The sequence below is a fragment of the Perognathus longimembris genome, chromosome 13 (genome assembly GCF_023159225.1).
Source record: "Perognathus longimembris pacificus isolate PPM17 chromosome 13, ASM2315922v1, whole genome shotgun sequence".
Taxonomy (NCBI): Eukaryota; Metazoa; Chordata; class Mammalia; order Rodentia; family Heteromyidae; genus Perognathus; species Perognathus longimembris.
In genome coordinates this window covers 1260698-1278401 of record NC_063173.1, presented here as the reverse complement: position 1 = coordinate 1278401, position 17704 = coordinate 1260698, and the positions used below count along the sequence as shown (strand labels likewise).

General features: G+C 51.7%; 1 protein-coding gene across 1 annotated transcript in view; it reads right to left on the bottom strand.

Annotated features, from left to right (window-relative positions):
• Positions 1–13293: 13293 nt before the first annotated feature.
• Positions 13294–17704, bottom strand: part of Uvrag (UV radiation resistance associated) — a 249916-nt gene continuing 245505 nt past the window's right edge. Inside the window, 1 exon segment of the mRNA XM_048360028.1 lies at positions 13294–13538. Coding sequence (XP_048215985.1) covers position 13538 — 1 coding nt within the window. The 3' untranslated portion in view covers positions 13294–13537.

Genomic DNA, 17704 nt, shown 5'->3' with positions numbered 1-17704 from the left:
CTATCAACGCTGCGGAGGAGCTGGGCTGCCGCTGAGTGAAACGGCACAGACAGTGGGCTGACCGAGCCCTCGCAGGGACCAGTGACCTGACTCAGAAGAAAGCTTCTGCTGCAGGTAAGAAGGATTTGCGAGGGTCACAGGGCAGCACGACGGGAGGGGCAGAGTAGCCGGGGGTGGGGGGGGTGGGGAGGGGGGTGGTGGTGTCGGAGGTCAAGGAGAGCAGTCTGGTTTAGATTTGGCTTGTTTGGATCAAGTGTTTTCCTGGCCTCTCCCAATTAGGGGGATTAATTTTCTTCCTCATTCGCGAGTCCTCATTTATTGCATGTGGTTACCTTTTCATCTCTGTCTAACGAGAGTGCCCTGGAGAAAGTGGGCTGCAAGGCCTGGACGACTCCCATCTCTGCCATGATAGTCTCGTGTATGTGGAGTTACAACTTCACCGACCATTGGTTATAGGACTGTGATGGTTTCCTCCCTTGCATAATAAATAACTGGACTATGGTTAGGATTAAATACGGTAATGTATTTCAAATCGTTGCAGGATGTCTGACATATATACTGCTTTTTTTTGTCAGTTGCAGGGTTTGAACTCAGGGCCTAGGCATTGTTTCCTGAGGTCTTTGCTCAAGGCTAGCTCTCTACCACTTTGAGCCACAGTGCCACTTCCCTGGTTATATAGACTAAATGGCAGTAGTGGTCAGAATTGTGTTAGTGCTCATGGGCTTCACAATTCCAAAACTATTATCCTTATTTTACAGAAGGGCCAACTGAGGCTCAAGAGACCCTCACGGCTGCACTGCTGCAGTGATGGCACAGAATCTAGCCCTCCGTCCATCTTGCGTTCTTCCCCATGCAGTTCACTGCTCCAAGCAGGAACAGAGAATGCTTGCTGCCACCCACATCTCCAGGAGCTAGTGCAAGAAATAGAGAAAGAATAAAGGATTTGTCATTGCTAAAATATGGAACCAACCTAGATGCCCCTCAGTACATCAGTGGATCAGGACAATGTGGTACATATACACAAGGGAATTTTATTCCTCTATCAGAAAGAATGACATTGCCCCCATTCATAAGGAAATGGAAGGACTTGGGAAAAATCATACTAAGTGAAGTGAGCCAGACCCAAAGAAACATGGACTCTATGGTCTCCCTCATTGGGAATAATTAACACAGGTTTAGGCAACTCACAGCAGAGGATCACAAGAGCCCAATAGCTATACCCTTATGAACACATGAGATGATGCTAAGTGAAATGAACTCCATGTTATGGAAACAAGTGGTATATCATTGTTGTAATTATTTTCAACGTGCCATGTGAAACTGCACCTTTTTTGTTGTTGTTTCTCTCGTATCCCCTTCCTGTGGTTGTGCCCTCCCATCACTGTATCTCATCTGAGTTCCCTGGATACTGTATATGTGTGTATTAGAACTAGGGAAGAGAAAGGGAATATCAAAATCAAGAGACAAAGGATAAAAAGACAAACGATTCCAAAAGCAATACTTACAAAACCATTTGGTGTAAACCAACTGTACAACTCATGGGGGAGAGGGAAAGGGGAAGGGGGAGATGGGGGAAAATGAAGGAGGAGGTAACAAGTTGAACAAGAAATGTACTCACTGCCTTGCATATTAAACTGTAACCCCTCTGTACTTCACTTTGACAATAAAGGCAAAAAAAAAAAAAAAAGAACAAAGGAGCTGGGCACTGGTGTTTCACATCTGTCATCCTAGCTGCTCAGAAGGCTGAGATCTGAGGATCAGGAAAGTCTGTGAAACTCTTATCTCCAATTAACTACCAGAAGACCTGAAGTGGTGCCGTACTCCAAGTGGTAGAGCAATGGCCTTGAGTGAAAAAGTATAGGGACAGTGCCTTGGCCCTGAGTTCAAGCCCCAGGACCGACAAAATTAAAAAAAAAAAAAGAAGTGATAAAGGCAAGGGTCAAAGAGTACTGTTTCAGTCAATCAGTTTATTCTGCCCACTGTGAATGGACATTTATTTTTCCTTGAGGGTATGAGGTGGGGAAAGCTTTGAATAAAGAAAAAATGCTCAAAATGCTCCCCTGTAGGATGATTTGACCACAAGAATGTCCAGGGCATATAGCTGCAGAGTGTATCCCTCAGGATACTCCAAATGTCCCTAAATCCCTGCTGCATCATTTTCTTCCTTTCTGAATTCGGCTCCAAAGAGATCACCTGCCCTGCTGGTGAACCTGAATGATGGGGATCACGGCCAGTGCTTTCAAAACTATGAGTTCCTCACCATGAAGCTGGCCCAGGAAATGGCAGCCCCAGTTCACTGTACTCCGCCGTTTTTGCCCCACCCCTTGTTCTTCTGCTGAAGTAGGAAATAGAAAGGCCAGGCCATGTTCTCCCCCGGCAGCCCCACCCCTGGGAGACCCGAGGCGCGGGGCTTGGAGCCTCCTGGAGAATGGGGACATCCGCAGAATGGTTGTCTCGGGATTGAATGAGACGTCTAAGGAGTAGGCCTGTAAATCATTATTCGTGAGAAACATTTCTGAAGTCTCCCAGCAGAGCTACCGGCCACCAGCCCTCGCGTCACACGCAGGAAGCTGAGGAGCGGGGGCAGGCACCTTGCCAGGGTCACGAGGCCGCTAGGCCGGGGAGCGCTGCGGTGTAGCCAGCCCCACAGACGTCATGGTGTTCCTTCTGAGCCCCACCCCCGGGGCCGGTAAGGTTCTGGATGCCACAGAGCTGGGCCTACTGAGAGAGGGAGAGGTCAAACACCGTCCAGGTCCAGTGGATTGGAACACGTTTCTTCTTTTCCTACCTGTTCCATTTGTCTGGCTTTCTGGACGTTGTAGAATTTTTTTTATACTCTCAAGCACTCTGGACATCAATTATGACCAGAAAGGAATTCTACAGAAAACGAAATAGGGACACATGGCAAAGATCCATCACATCCAACGAGTTGCTGCCCGACGCCGGTGGCTCACGTCTGTCATCCTAGCTCCTGGGGAGCTTGCCATCTGAGGATCGCGGTCGGAAGCCAGGTCAGGTAGGAAGTTCATGAGACTCTTATCTCTAACTAGCCAGCAAAACAAAAACTGGAAATGGAGCTGTGGTTCCAGTAGGAGAGCACCAGCCTTGAGTGAACAAGCTAGGGCTCTGAGTTTTAGCCCCAGTATGAGAGAGAGAAAAGAATGCGTTCTTCAAGTGGAGACGGAGTGAAAAGCCGTCCCCTGCAGAGTCCTTCCGACTCACTTGGGCCTGCTTTGCGGGCAGAGCTTGCGCACATTGCACAATTCGTGCTCCTCCCCTCGGAGTGTTTCTCCCAGGACCTCAACAGATCACAGCTGGTCAAAACACTAAATCTCGATTGTCTGAATCAGCGCCAACATCTACAGCTACAACTCAGTGGAATAGGAATACTTAAAATGAAATACAAGTTTTTTAAACAACATTTGATCTTCTTCTTTCTCTCCCCTGTAGCAAGCCATGACCTCATGGCAGCAAGGCCTCTGGCCGGAGGTGTTTAGGTTGGTTTGCAGCCATCAGGAATGGTTGAAGCTCCAGGCACTACCCCACGCCAATATCATGTCAACTGAGCTAAAAAGCAATAATAGTTTCTCACCTTCTTAAAGATTACCGCTTAAATAATGCAGAGCAATGACAGGGCGGTGCAGAGTGCCAAAGGGAGGCTGCCAAGGCAGAGCTGAAGTGGAATTACGTCTCTTGGCAGCGAAGAGATTATGACATAAAGTTAGTTTTTTCAAAAAACAACGTCCATAAACTAGGCTACTATCCCTTTTCACAATGCAGCGGAGGGGAGGGGTTTTTGTCTTCCTCCTTCCCCTCTCTCAGATCACGCGGAAGCGCTGAGCGCCTTCTGGAAAAGCCAAGGTTAACGTGGGAGCGCATCTCCCGGGAGGAGGCTGGGTTCCCACTTCAGGCAAGTCTCTCCCCGCCACAGGCAGGTGGCCGAAAGACCTCTCACCACCACCAGGTAAGGACAAGGGCTTAATCTTTGCCCTGGATGTTAGCAAAAGCACCAAACAAAATAAAAATAGGAACCATTTTGGGGCCCAAAGTAGAGGCTGTGGTCACCTTTCCCCTGAGCTCAGCCTGGAAGGTTTCTTGCCAAAGTCGGACTACATAAAAACGAGTCTATAAAAAGGTCTAGCAAGGGGACCTTCGGCCTTTGCTTAAACTGACTGGTCATGGAAAGATGACTGTGGAAGAGCAAGTTCCACAGGCAGAGGACAGAAGAAGTAAGCCAGGGGGATCAGTTCCCCGGGACGTGGTGCTGAGAGCCAGGGCAGGGCGGGGGAGGAGCACGGGCCAGGGCAGGGGGGGGGGGAGGAGGAGCACGGGCCGGGGTGGGGGGGGAGGAGGAGCACGGGCCAGGGCCGGGGTGGGGGGAGGAGGAGCATGGGCCAGGGCCGGGGTGGGGGGGGGGGAGGAGGAGCACGGGCCAGGGCCGGGGTGGGGGGGGAGGAGGAGCACGGGCCAGGACCGGGGTGGGGGGGGAGGAGGAGCACGGGCCAGGACCGGGGTTGGGGGGGAGGAGGAGCACGGGCCAGGGTTGGGGGGGAGGAGGAGCACGGGCCAGGGTGGGGGGGGAGGAGGAGCACGGGCCAGGGCCGGGGTGGGGGGGAGGAGGAGCACGGGCCAGGGTGGGGGGGGAGGAGGAGCACGGGCCAGGGCTGGGGTGGGGGGGGAGGAGCACAGGCCAGGGCTGGGGTGGGGGGGGAGGAGGAGCACGGGCCAGGGCTGGGGTGGGGGGGGGAGGAGCACAGGCCAGGGCCGGGGTGGGGGGGGAGGAGGAGCACGGGCCAGGGTGGGGGGGGAGGAGGAGCACGGGCCAGGGCCGGGGTGGGGGGGGGGAGGAGGAGCACGGGCCAGGGCCGGGGTGGGGGGGGAGGAGGAGCACGGGCCAGGGCCGGGGTGGGGGGGGTAGGAGGAGTACGGGCCAGGGCCGGGGTGGGGGGGGAGGAGGAGCACGGGCCAGGGCCGGGGTGGGGGGGGAGGAGGAGCACGGGCCAGGGCCGGGGGGAGGCCGCGGCTCCAGTCCAGGCTCCGCCGGAGCCAGCTCTGTTTGCAGGCAGAGCTCCCGGGACAGGGGAGGACACGGTGATCTCTCGGGGGCCAGGGAGAGGTCGTGGGAGGGGTCAAGTCAACGCGTCACATCAGCTTTCACTTTGAGACATCATCATACCAACGAGTGCAGTGAAATTACAGTCAGGCAAGCAGCATTACGAGGACTATAAAACGGTCTGTAGGAGCAGACACAGCCCATCTTGATGTCATTTGCGCCGCGCGTGAGTAGCATCGTACACGAGGACACGGCGGGGGGGGGGGTGAGGGGAGCGAGGCCAGGACGGTTACCTGGGGACCCTCGCAGGGTCGGGACGGCACAGGGGACTTGGGAATCATAAATTGTTTATGCTGAAAACTAGAAAAATAGAAAGCTCTACTTCTGCCAGGGAAACCAGAGAAACAGCGATCTCACAGAACCCAGACCCAGCAAGAACTCAGCAGGGAAATTAAAGCCCTGCTCAGAGAATGCTTCAGGAATTTTAAAACTTGACTTGGAAGATTGCTAAAGGAAGCGTGAAGCTCCCGAGGCCAATGACAGACACTGTGAAATGAAGTCTCTGAAAGATGCTGCTAAAGCTCAGCTACCATCCACCCTCTAATAAACTCTGACACCAGCCAAAACGACAGGACTTTAGTTGGTTGTTTTAAAAGAAAAACGATGGCGCTACCGCCACCCCTTTCTGAGACCGTGGGGTCGGGCGCAGGACTGCCTGGGCTGCAGTGGCCACCAGCGGGATCTGTCTGGGGGACTGGGGGGTCTGTCCTGAGAGACACAGAGACACCTCCGGAGCTGCTCCACACCACCACAAGAGGCACGGCCTCAGGGAGTGACAGGACACCCACAAATCAACTGACCGGCTCCCTGCTGCAAGGATGTCTCGAGCTTCAGGTGCCGCATTAGACTCTAGGGACACAGCTGTGATGGAAAAGCCACGATCCTCCTTCCACGGAGCTTATTATGATGGAGGGGGTGAGCAGACACGCGTCACAAAGCCCCAGGCACAACTGTAAACCAGCCACCAGACACATGCCACACAGGACAGGGTCCTGGGGAGAGGCCGGGAGGAAAGGCTAGTGTGAGGAGGAGGAGGAGGAGGAGGAGGAGGAGGAAAGGCTAGTGTGAGGAGGAGGAGGAGGAGGAGGAAAGGCTAGTGTGAGGAGGAGGAGGAGGAGGAGGAAAGGCTAGTGTGAGGAGGAGGAGGAGGAGGAGGAAAGGCTAGTGTGAGGAGGAGGAGGAGGAGGAGGAAAGGCTAGTGTGAGGAGGAGGAGGAGGAGGAAAGGCTAGTGTGAGGAGGAGGAGGAGGAGGAGGAGGAAAGGCTAGTGTGAGGAGGAGGAGGAGAAGGAGGAGGAGGAGGAGGAGGAGGAGGAGGAGGAAAGGCTAGTGTGAGGAGGAGGAGGAGGAGGAGGAGGAGGAGGAAAGGCTAGTGTGAGGAGGAGGAGGAGGAGGAGGAGGAAAGGCTAGTGTGAGGAGGAGGAGGAGAGGCTAGTGTGAGGAGGAGGAGGAGGAAAGGCTAGTGTGAGGAGGAGGAGGAGGAGGAGGAGGAGGAAAGGCTAGTGTGAGGAGGAGGAGGAGGAGGAGGAGGAGGAAAGGCTAGTGTGAGGAGGAGGAGGAGGAGGAAAGGCTAGTGTGAGGAGGAGGAGGAGGAGGAGGAAAGGCTAGTGTGAGGAGGAGGAGGAGGAGGAGGAGGAGGAAAGGCTAGTGTGAGGAGGAGGAGGAGAGGCTAGTGTGAGGAGGAGGAGGAGGAAAGGCTAGTGTGAGGAGGAGGAGGAGGAGGAGGAGGAGGAGGAGGAGGAGGAGGAAAGGCTAGTGTGAGGAGGAGGAGGAGGAGGAAAGGCTAGTGTGAGGAGGAGGAGGAGGAGGAGGAGAGGCTAGTGTGAGGAGGAGGAGGAGGAGGAGGAGGAGGAGAGGCTAGTGTGAGGAGGAGGAGGAGGAGGAGAGGCTAGTGTGAGGAGGAGGAGGAGGAGGAGGAGGAGGAGGAAAGGCTAGTGTGAGGAGGAGGAGGAGGAGGAGAGGCTAGTGTGAGGAGGAGGAGGAGGAGGAGGAAAGGCTAGTGTGAGGAGGAGGAGGAGGAGGAGGAGGAGGAGAGGCTAGTGTGAGGAGGAGGAGGAGGAGGAGGAAAGGCTAGTGTGAGGAGGAGGAGGAGGAGGAGGAGGAGGAAAGGCTAGTGTGAGGAGGAGGAGGAGGAGGAGGAGGAGGAGGAGGAGAGGCTAGTGTGAGGAGGAGGAGGAGGAAAGGCTAGTGTGAGGAGGAGGAGGAGGAGGAGGAGGAGGAAAGGCTAGTGTGAGGAGGAGGAGGAGGAGGAAAGGCTAGTGTGAGGAGGAGGAGGAGGAGGAAAGGCTAGTGTGAGGAGGAGGAGGAGGAGAAGAAGGAGGAGGAGGAGGAGGAGGAGGAGGAGGAAAGGCTAGTGTGAGGAGGAGGAGGAGGAGGAGGAGGAGGAAAGGCTAGTGTGAGGAGGAGGAGGAGGAGGAAAGGCTAGTGTGAGGAGGAGGAGGAGGAGGAAAGGCTAGTGTGAGGAGGAGGAGGAGGAGGAGGAGGAAAGGCTAGTGTGAGGAGGAGGAGGAGGAGGAGGAAAGGCTAGTGTGAGGAGGAGGAGGAGGAGGAGGAGGAGGAAAGGCTAGTGTGAGGAGGAGGAGGAGGAGGAGGAAAGGCTAGTGTGAGGAGGAGGAGGAGGAGGAGGAGGAGGAGGAAAGGCTAGTGTGAGGAGGAGGAGGAGGAAAGGCTAGTGTGAGGAGGAGGAGGAGGAGGAGGAGGAGGAAAGGCTAGTGTGAGGAGGAGGAGGAGGAGGAAAGGCTAGTGTGAGTAGGGAGAGGAGGAGGAGGAAAGGCTAGTGTGAGGAGGAGGAGGAGGAGGAGGAGGAAAGGCTAGTGTGAGGAGGAGGAGGAGGAAAGGCTAGTGTGAGGAGGAGGAGGAGGAGGAAAGGCTAGTGTGAGGAGGAGGAGGAGGAAAGGCTAGTGTGAGGAGGGGGAGGAGGAGGAGGAGGAGGAGGAGGAGGAGGAAAGGCTAGTGTGAGGAGGAGGAGGAGGAGGAGGAGGAGGAGGAGGAGGAGGAGGAAAGGCTAGTGTGAGGAGGAGGAGGAGGAGGAGGAGGAGGAAAGGCTAGTGTGAGGAGGGAGAGGAGGGCTCTCCATGGGGTGAGGGACAGGCTGGTGTGAGATTTCTTTCTAGCAGAAAACAGCAGATGACACGGTTCTGTCGAGAAGAATGACAGCTGGTGACCCAACAGGGCAGTCAATGAAGAGTGGTATGTCGAATGGCAGATGAAGCAAGATGGAGGAAAAGGAAGTCTAGAACTTGCAGCATCCACAGGACGTTTAGATTTCTTCATCTTTGAGTATGTGTGTGCTATGAGGTGTGAAAGGCCCGGTTACCAGCGTGGCAGTGCCGGGAGGTGGGGTTGAGTAGGAGGTCTCAGGTACCCTTGGGGGTACGCCCTCAAATGGCTTAGTAGGCCCTGGTCCCTTCCCCTTTCCCTTTTCTGCATCCAGACTTTGAGCTGAACAGTTGTGCTATGGCATATGCCCCTGCCACGGACATACTGTCCATTCCCAACCCCACCCGAGACCCCAAAGCAGTGCGTCTGCCCCACCCCACCCCACGCGGGCCCAATTCTCCAAACAACCTTTTTCTTTTTTTTTTTGCCAGTCCTGGGCCTTGGACTCAGTCAGGGCCTGAGCACTGTCCCTGGCTTCCTTTTGCTCAAGGCTAGCACTCTGCCACCTGAGCCACAGCGCCACTTCTGGCCATTTTCTGTATATGTGGTGCTGGGGAATCGAACCCAGGGCTTCATGTGTACGAGTCAAGCACTCTTGCCACTAGGCCATATCCCCAGCCCAGCCCTTTTCTTTTAAAAAAGTTGATTTGTCTCAGACTTGATATAGTGATAAAAAGTTAACACAACGTGTGTCAGAAGTGTGTGTGTGTGCGCGCGTGTACACATGGGGGGAGGAAGACAGAGCTATTGATGGGTTTTGGAAAGCCAGCTCTAGTTGCAGGTGGAAAGCAGAAGGGAGAGGAGAACAGAGTGGATGCTGGGAGACTTCAGGCTACACAGCTGTACAGATGACAGACGATGGGGGCATCTGTATTTATGGAAATTCAGCCATGGACAAACAGAGCAGGACACTATCACCAGGGCTAGGTCCCGGGTGGGAGGGAAGGAGAGCAAGCAAGGTTCTGCCTGACTTTCTGCTGGTGAGGGAACAGGTGCAGATTCCACGTGCTGAGGAGTCCCACGGACCACGAGGCTTATGGTGCCCAGGGTGGATGACAAGGAGAGGAAAAAGCAAGTGTGCACTGTGTACTTTGAAGATGTGCTCCAGGCAATGTAGTTTGCCTTTTCTGTTTGGTGGTGGTAGGTTTGAACTCAGGGCCTCAGGCTTGCTAAGCAGGGGCTCTGCCACTTGAGCCGCACTCCAGCACTCTGTGCTTTACGTTTTGAATAAGGGCTCACATTTCTTTCCTGGACAGATCAGGATTGTGATCTTCTGGCCTGCTTCCTGTGTTACTGAAATTACACAAGCGAGCCACTGGGCCCAGCTCCAAAGGCAGGGGAAATACAGCTCTGCCATCCATTATCTACACAAAGAATAAGGAGGGAAAAAGAGGGCCATGACCGAGGCTTGAGAAACCGGGAGGGAAGAGCACACAAACGACCTCAGAAGGAGCACGCTGAGCGGCACAAAGAAAACCAGGAGGGGGCGGTAAGGACAGGACACCTTTTTCTGGAAAGGCCAGATGTTAATGATCCCCTGGGTACACCACCTGACTCTTAATACAGCCGTGAGACTGTTCTGTGGGATTGAAATCGGGGTCCTAACGCTTTGCTCCCTTGCTTGGTGGCTGTGACACCCTCACACTGTTCTGACCCCTCAGTTCCTCGTTTGTAAGATGGGAGATGATAGGCCCTGACCACAGGACTGCTGGGAGGCTCAAGCGAGTTAAGTAAACACCCCCCCCACCCCCACAAAGCGCTCTGGGAGAAGGGGCGGGCCCCAGCAACAAACATTCACCTTTAGCTACAATGCTGTTGCTTCTTATGCATTCTGTCTGCTAACAGGAGAACGGTGGGATGAGCAGCCGTCACAGCCTCAGAATCAACACTCATGGAGGCATATCTACAGGCACCCAGAGGTCAGTGATCAGCGCTGATCTCCAGGGCTTGTCAGCTCTAGTGGGCAGAGACCTCATTGCCTAGGCATCTTGACACTCCGTACAGGAAGTAGGTCTAGAAGGGTGGCTATGTAATGGTACATGTTAGTACATGCTACAGAATACCTCCTAAAAACAGTGACTTCTCAGTGCAGAGTAGCCAAGAGGCCTTGCTGTTAATTTCCTCTCCCTCTTCACTTAAGTATGCCCACCTTCAAACACCCAGCTCAAGTTCTACTTCTTCCACTGAGCCTTCTTTAAACATGACAATCTAAAGAGATATCCTTGAACTCAGAATAGCCACCATACTAATGCTTAATATGATTGCTTGTATTTCAACATCTATTTCAGTAGACATTACTGATGCTTACTTGACAAGTCTCAGAGGCTCTGCTGTATAAAATAAGGGTTCTATCGTAAGGAGTTCCTCCTTTGTGAACAGTATATAGCTTTGCATATTATAATGGAGGAGGGAGTCAGTAATCATTTCATGGCTCAGCAGAGGAGGCTGTATTTGGCCACTTAAAGGATGTTTGCTAACAATGCAGAGTTAGTGAATTAAATTTATGTGTATGCAAATGTGTGTAGGGGGGTAGAACGGAAAGGCAGGGTATTGTTTTTTTTCTTCTTTCTGGTCCTGGGGCTTGAACTCAAGGTCTGAGCACTGTCCCTGGCTTCCTTTTGCTCAAGGCTAGCACTCTGCCACCTGAGCCTCAGTGCCACCTCTGGCCTTTTCTGTGTCTGTGGTGCTGAGGAATCAAACCCAGGGCTTCATGCATGCAAGGCAAGCACTCTACCACTGAGCCACATTCCCAGCCCCTTTGCTTTCTTTGTCTGGCCAGTCGTGCAGCTTGAACTCAGGGCCTGGGTGTGGCCCTGAGCTTTTGTGCTCATGGCTGGTGCCACACTGCTTGAGCCGCAGCCCCGCGTCTGGCTTTTTGGTGTTTAATTGGAGTTAAGAGTCTCAGAGACTTTCCTGGCCAGGCTGGCTCTGAACTGCAATTCTCAGCCTCCTGAGTAGCTAGGATTACAGGCGTGAGCCGCAAGCACCAGGCTGGCTCCTTTTTGCCTATTTTTACAACTTCCCAACTTTATTCACTGAATGTATTATTTTGTAATCAAAAGGAGAAATAAAGAAGACGTGAAATGGAAAGGAAAGCCCTGGGCTTGGCTCCACGCTGGCTTCCTGCAGGGAGAAGCGGTTAGGGAGACCCAATGGCTCCCTGTCACTGGCGCAAGGGTAGCGCACAAAAGGATGTTGGACAGCTGTTCTCCATCCCGACTGGAGACAGAGAAAAGCGGAAATGGGTGTTAACCACAGGAGGGGGCCTGTAAGTTAAATATAGGGAAGAATTTCCTGAAGGGAGGGTGTTTAAACTCTGGAATGAGTTATGGAAGAAACCTGGTCCCGCAAGGTCTTTTAAAATACTACAGATACCACTATGCCTTGTGTGTTCCTGTCGAGAAGCAAGGAGATGACTTGTCAAGGTTCCTTCTGAAATAGGTATCTTGGAGTAAGCAACTCCAGTAAAACTTTCCTTTTCATTTACTTTTCACGAGGCCGCACTTGTGTAGTAGAGGTGCCAGCCTCAAGTCCACGTGATACGTAAGGAGGGCTCTTGAGACTTCAAAGGCAACGTCATGTGACCTAAGCTTAAAAGCCTGCGGGCCACAAGTTCCTCAGAGGTCACCAGCCAGGATTCAGCTCTGCATCCGGCAGAAGCTTGATGGGGAAAAGGGAGGAAGAAAGACTGATTTTAAAAAAGCGATGCTTTTAGAAGCGTTTCATAGTGGCCATTCTCATTACAATTCCATCATCGCTGTCGTTGTACACAGTGTAAACTCGCGCACTTATTTTGGGTTTTTATTATTATTCTCAGGTTACTGAAAATCACTTTTCTAAACCCTGAGGTACGTTCTTTTTCTACTGCGTTTGCTTGAAGCTGAGCCTCTCTATTTCTAAAACTGAAAGTGAGCTGAGACCCAGTGCTGGGTACCACATGGCCAATCCAGCACTGGCGAGGGGGGGGGGAGGGGGCAACTCTCACTGCTCCCATGGCAAAGGGGCTTCTTCAGAACCAGCTTGCAACAGCACTGCCCACGGAGCATCACGCGGCTCTGGAGGAATGGCCAGGGCTGCCTCTCAGCACTCAGCCCCTGCTTGGCCCCAGGCCCTGACTCAGTCTCCTGAATGAAGACTATCTTCTGCAGCCTCCGGCACTGTGGTGGGCTGCTCCTGAAGCTGGGCCTCAGGCGCTGAGAACCAACAAGCACAGGAATAGTTCTGCACGCTACATCCTTCCAAACAGCTAACTGGGGGGGAGAGGGGGAGGGGGAGGGGGAGTGAGGGAGGAGGTAACAAACTGTATAAGAAATGTACCCACTGCCTTACGTATGAAACTGTAACCCCTCTGTACATCACTCTGACAATAAATAATTATTAAAAAAATACAATTGGGCTAATGGCCAATAACAACCCCCCCACACCCCCCCCCCCATCTAATTGCTTATCTGTTCCTTTGGATAAGAAACTAAACAACTGCCTACTGGTCAAAGGCAGAGAAACCTTACCCATTTGAATCTCCCTCGTCTACGTACGGGAGGCAATGAGCTGCCAAATGCATGGAGACTTAATGATACATTGTGCAGTTCTTTTCAGTTTATAAACCACTGTGATGAACCCTGTCTCACTGGTTCCATATGGCTGTGCTTGGGAAGCAGGGCTGACGAATGAATACTTATGGTACATTGGCGGCTCTCGTCTATAATCCTCGTTACTCCCGAGGCTGCAATCTGAGGACTCTGGTTCACTTTTTTTTTTTTTTTTGCCAGTCATGGGCCTTGAACTCAGGGCCTGAGCACTGTCCCTGGCTTCTTTCTGCTCAAGGCTAGCACTCTGCCACTTGAGCCACAGCGCCACTTCTGGCCTTTTCTGTAAATGTGGTGCTGAGGAATCCAACCCAGGGCCTCATGTATACGAGGCAAGCACTCTACCACTAGGCCACATTCCCAGCCCCCAAGACTCTGGTTCAAAGCCAACCCCAGGCAGGAAAGTCCATGAGACTCTTTTCTCCAATTAACCAGCAAAAAAAAGCCAGAATTGGGGGTATTGCTCGGATGACAGTACCAGCCTTGAGTGAAAAAGGTGATCTACCTCAAGGCCCTGAGTCCAAACCTCGGTACTCCCTCCCTACAAAACCTCCCCCCAAATAAAAACACACAAAAATGGATGCTTGGCAAGGGTAGATGCTCATATATATAATCTCAGCTATGAGGGAGGTGGAGGTAGGATCACAAACGGAGGCTGGCCCAGGGAAAGGAGAGATTCTATCTGGAAAACAAAGCAAAACAAAGGAAGGGGTGCTGAAGGCATTGCTCAAGGGTTAGAATGCCGGCCTATCAAGTACAAAGCCCGGAGTTCAAACCCCAGGAGTACTTTAAAAAATAACCCCCAAACAGTATACAAGAACAATTTTAAAATAGTACAGCTAAAGTAAGAGCCCGCATTTTCTGTTCCCAAACTCTAGTGCTGCCTCCTCTTTATCACACTGACTTGCATGGCGGTGTGAGTTTAAGCTTTGCAATCTGGAAAGATTCACAATTTCCACCAATAAAATCAAACAGATGGCTTGGAAATGCTGCCCCCCCCCCCCCCCAGCCATATCTTACTTTGAGAAGAGAACAAACTATTCATGGAAGATAAAAACTACAGGCAAATAACCTCCTTTTTAGGCCTCTTTCTCCCCTGTTCTTGTTTTTTAAGCAGAAGGGTTGAAACAAATGAACATTTAAAAAAAAATTCTTTCAGTGTTGAGGCTCTCAATTCTCTTCCAAGTCTTATGACTTGCAATTCCCTTTTCCCTGAGGTAAGCGGGGTAGGACAAGCAACAAAGATGCTTCCACTGGAACCAGGCCTACACTTAGCGCCCTCTTCCAGTGCTCTCCATGACGCGGGGGCGGGGGGGGGCTCCCCATGGAAGATGAGGGGCCTCTTCCAGTGCTCTCCATGACGCGGGGGGGGGGGCTCCCCATGGAAGATGAGGGGCCGAGCCACTATACTAAAATGCAACAAAAGCCAGACTCCTTGTGGTTCACGCTTATAATCCTAGCTACTCAGAAGGCTGAGAACTTAGGACTGTGGCCCTAAGCCAGCGTGGGCAGACAGATCCAAGAGACTCTTATCTATAGCTAGCAAAACGCCAGAAGTGGAGGCCTAACTTAAGTGGTAGAGCACCAGCCCTGAGTGGAAAAAGCCAAGTAAGAGTGCAAGGTCCCAAGCTCAAGCCCCAGTATTGGCACCAAAAAAGGTAAACAAGAACCATACTTTATATCTATTTCCAAGATGACTATAGAAGTGAAAGAAAAACAAAACACCTATAACAAAGAATGGATTTAAACCTTAAAACAGACATATGACAACTATGATTCATTTATTCATTACATTTTTGTAATGTAATGAGTATTTATTTATCGGGTATGACTAAGTAAGTACCAAGCAGCATGCTATGCACTTACAGACTTAATGTTATGGCTCTACTACCAGACTGGCACTATTATCTCCTTTTTATAGGTAAAGCGGTTGAGGCAGACTGCCCACCTCTGCCTGAAGTCAGGACACAGTAAGTGTTGGTGCTGGTATTCAAATTCACACTCTCACTCTTTCTGTTTAACTGGGCCCTTGTCTCATGCCCCAGTCCCAAACCCTACCACAGTTCTTGTACTTCAGGTCCACTTAAAAATGTCATCTGTGGAGCCCTCAAGCTACGAAAGAAGCTTCTTCCGAGTATATGAGGTAACATACCTCTTCCTTATCTCACTTTATACGTTCTATTGTTTGTTTGTTACTATTTCAATGCTGAGGCTATAAGGTCCTTGAATGCAAATCCAAGGGATATACCCATGAAAATAAGAGAACCAATGGCTTCTCCATTCACTTCCCCGGTGGCAGGTTGGAACTACAGAGAGGAGTAAGATATGCCCCAGCTCCAGCTGCTCACAGATTTGGATTTAAGAGCTGGAGGCAGAAGTGAGCAAGTCAGCTGAAGGAATACCCTTGTATTTGTACTTGCCAGTGTGCCTGGCCAGAGAGCGGACGGACGGACGGACGGACGGACGGACGGATGGATGAGGGAAGACCTGGGCTAGACCGGGAAGGCATCTGCACAGGGCAGAGGAAGGGGTGGACTGCTCTGGGTGCTGAGAACTCATCGACTGGAGAACTGAGGTCAGAAATGTGTGTGGTGTCTGGGGCCAGTTGGGTCGGCGGGGGGAGTGGTGGAGACATAGTTGAGGCAGGACCTCAGGACCCGGGTGTGAGGGCCCATCGTACGGCAACCACAGCACATCCTCGCGTCAGCTCAGGACTGAGCTGATCATCTCTTGGCAGTCATCACCGGCAGCTTTCGAGTACATTCTTCACCAAACATAACTCAGCACGAGCAGCAGATCTGGATAGGGATGTCAACTTAAGCCTTGGACCCTTTCGAAGTCAGTCGAAAAAGAAAGAAAAATGGAATGCTTAAGTGGCATTCTGATGACTTTAATAACCAAGTACCCAGGAACATAGGGTCTGAGCTGAAATTCTGCTCTGTAAAACTCTGATGCTTCCCTGTCCAACTGGGTTTGGGATTCTAGGGTAGAAAATGGTGGCTTCTTTTGGAAAAAGCTGGTATAAAACACTGAGGAGCTGGACTCATGCTACAGTGTGTGTGAGACAAAAAGGGCTCAACTTTGGGATAAATCAGGTAAAAAGATGGCTCTAATAGTGGTTAATAATTCTGTGATGTGCAAGAAAAAAATCATTCTACTACAAGACTTTTATCACAGTCTTTTCTGTGTGTCCCCACACAGCAATCTGTGAATGAAACTAACACGTGGAAAATGGGAGTTTGCCTTCCGCAACATGGACACACCTCCCTTAGGAGCTGAGTTTTTTTACCCTCTGCCCCACGGAGCACAGGCTGGGGAGGGAACTCCTCAGTGTCCGCTGCTTTCGGAAATTCTCAGATCTCCTCGGAGGCTGAAAGTGCTTGTTCCGGCTTTGTTTAGATTTGCACCTTCCAGCCTGGCTTCCTGCAGTGGTCTTGACGCACAGCCATTCATTGCACAGCAGTCCCTTTCCCGGTATTTCACAAGGAGACATGCTTCCACCAGAGTTCCAGGAAGCGGCCATTACTGCCCGCTCCTGTTGTGTGCTTGGCACAGGTGGCGTTGAGGGGCACGGTGGGAATGTGTAAGTCCACGGCTTAATGGATTTTATATCAGTGGGTCAACCGTGCTCAGAAAGTCATTTAATTTTTCAATACCTAAGAATTGACGGTTGATGAAAATTACCGAAAGGGTAGTCAGGCTTCTGTGAGGAGCACTTGATGTAAACATTTTGGGGATACTGTCGAAAGGCATTTTAGAAAAAAGGAGCCTTATCAGTAAGGTTTCAGTAATGTGTTGTTATTTGTTCCTCATTATGAATATCTCTTCTAATTTTATTTTGTACACATCTTCTCAGGAAAGGGTTGGAAAATAGTATAAACTTCCTCAGGTCTTTTTCTTTTTTCTCCCGCCAGTCCTAGGTTTGAACTCAGGGCCAGGGCGCCGTCCCTGAGTTTTTGTGCTCAAGGCCAGCGCTTCCCCACGTGAGCCACAGCTCCACTTCCAGATGCTTGGTTGTTGAATTGGAGATAAAGAGTCCATGATCTCAGATCTCAGCCTCCCGAGTAGCCGTCCCCCCGGCCCCAGTCCAGTCTTCTCTATTGCTAAAATGAATGCATGCACTAGCTTTGCCAGTAAAGCTTCTGTGTGTGCCTTTTCTCAAACTGTTCTGTTTTGCCGAAGGGGTGGGATAAGGAGGAAGATGTAGGATGATGAGGAAGGAAAGGTGGTGGGGTGAGGAGACAGTGGAGGAGCAAGAAGAACTCTGGACAGGAGGAACAGTAAGTAGGGCAGTTCAGACAGCAAAGAGCTGCCATGTCACGAAGCGAAGACCAAGGTAGCAATGGCCTCCAGAGAGGAGAAAAGAAGGTCGGATAAGCCGGAGGCAGGTGGACATGGGGGAAAGTCTTAGATGTATCCCGTGAAGCTACGGAGTACTTAAGCCACACGCAGAATTTAGAAAGCCCACTGTGCTCCTCTGGAGCATAAATGGATGGGACGAGGGCAGAGCCAGGAGATGAACGGCGCTGGCCCCGCTGTCTGGACGGAGAGAGCAGCCTCCAGGAAACATAAGGGCTTGCCCCTCAACAGGTAGACATGGAGGGTTTGCCTATGAATGTGGCTGGGTTTGGTCGAGATAAAGAAAAGAAAAGAACCAACGATAATGTGCTAGAACAACTAGGCAGACTGAATGTCTGCCGAGAGGAAGAGGATGGGAAGGACAGGGAGGCATAAGCATAGGGAGTTTTCTTTTCTGAGATGGTGGGAATGAACGAGAGGAGCCCAAGACAGAGCAGAGATGAAGCTAAGAGGAAGACCTAGAAAACCGTGACACTCGGCATTACGTGG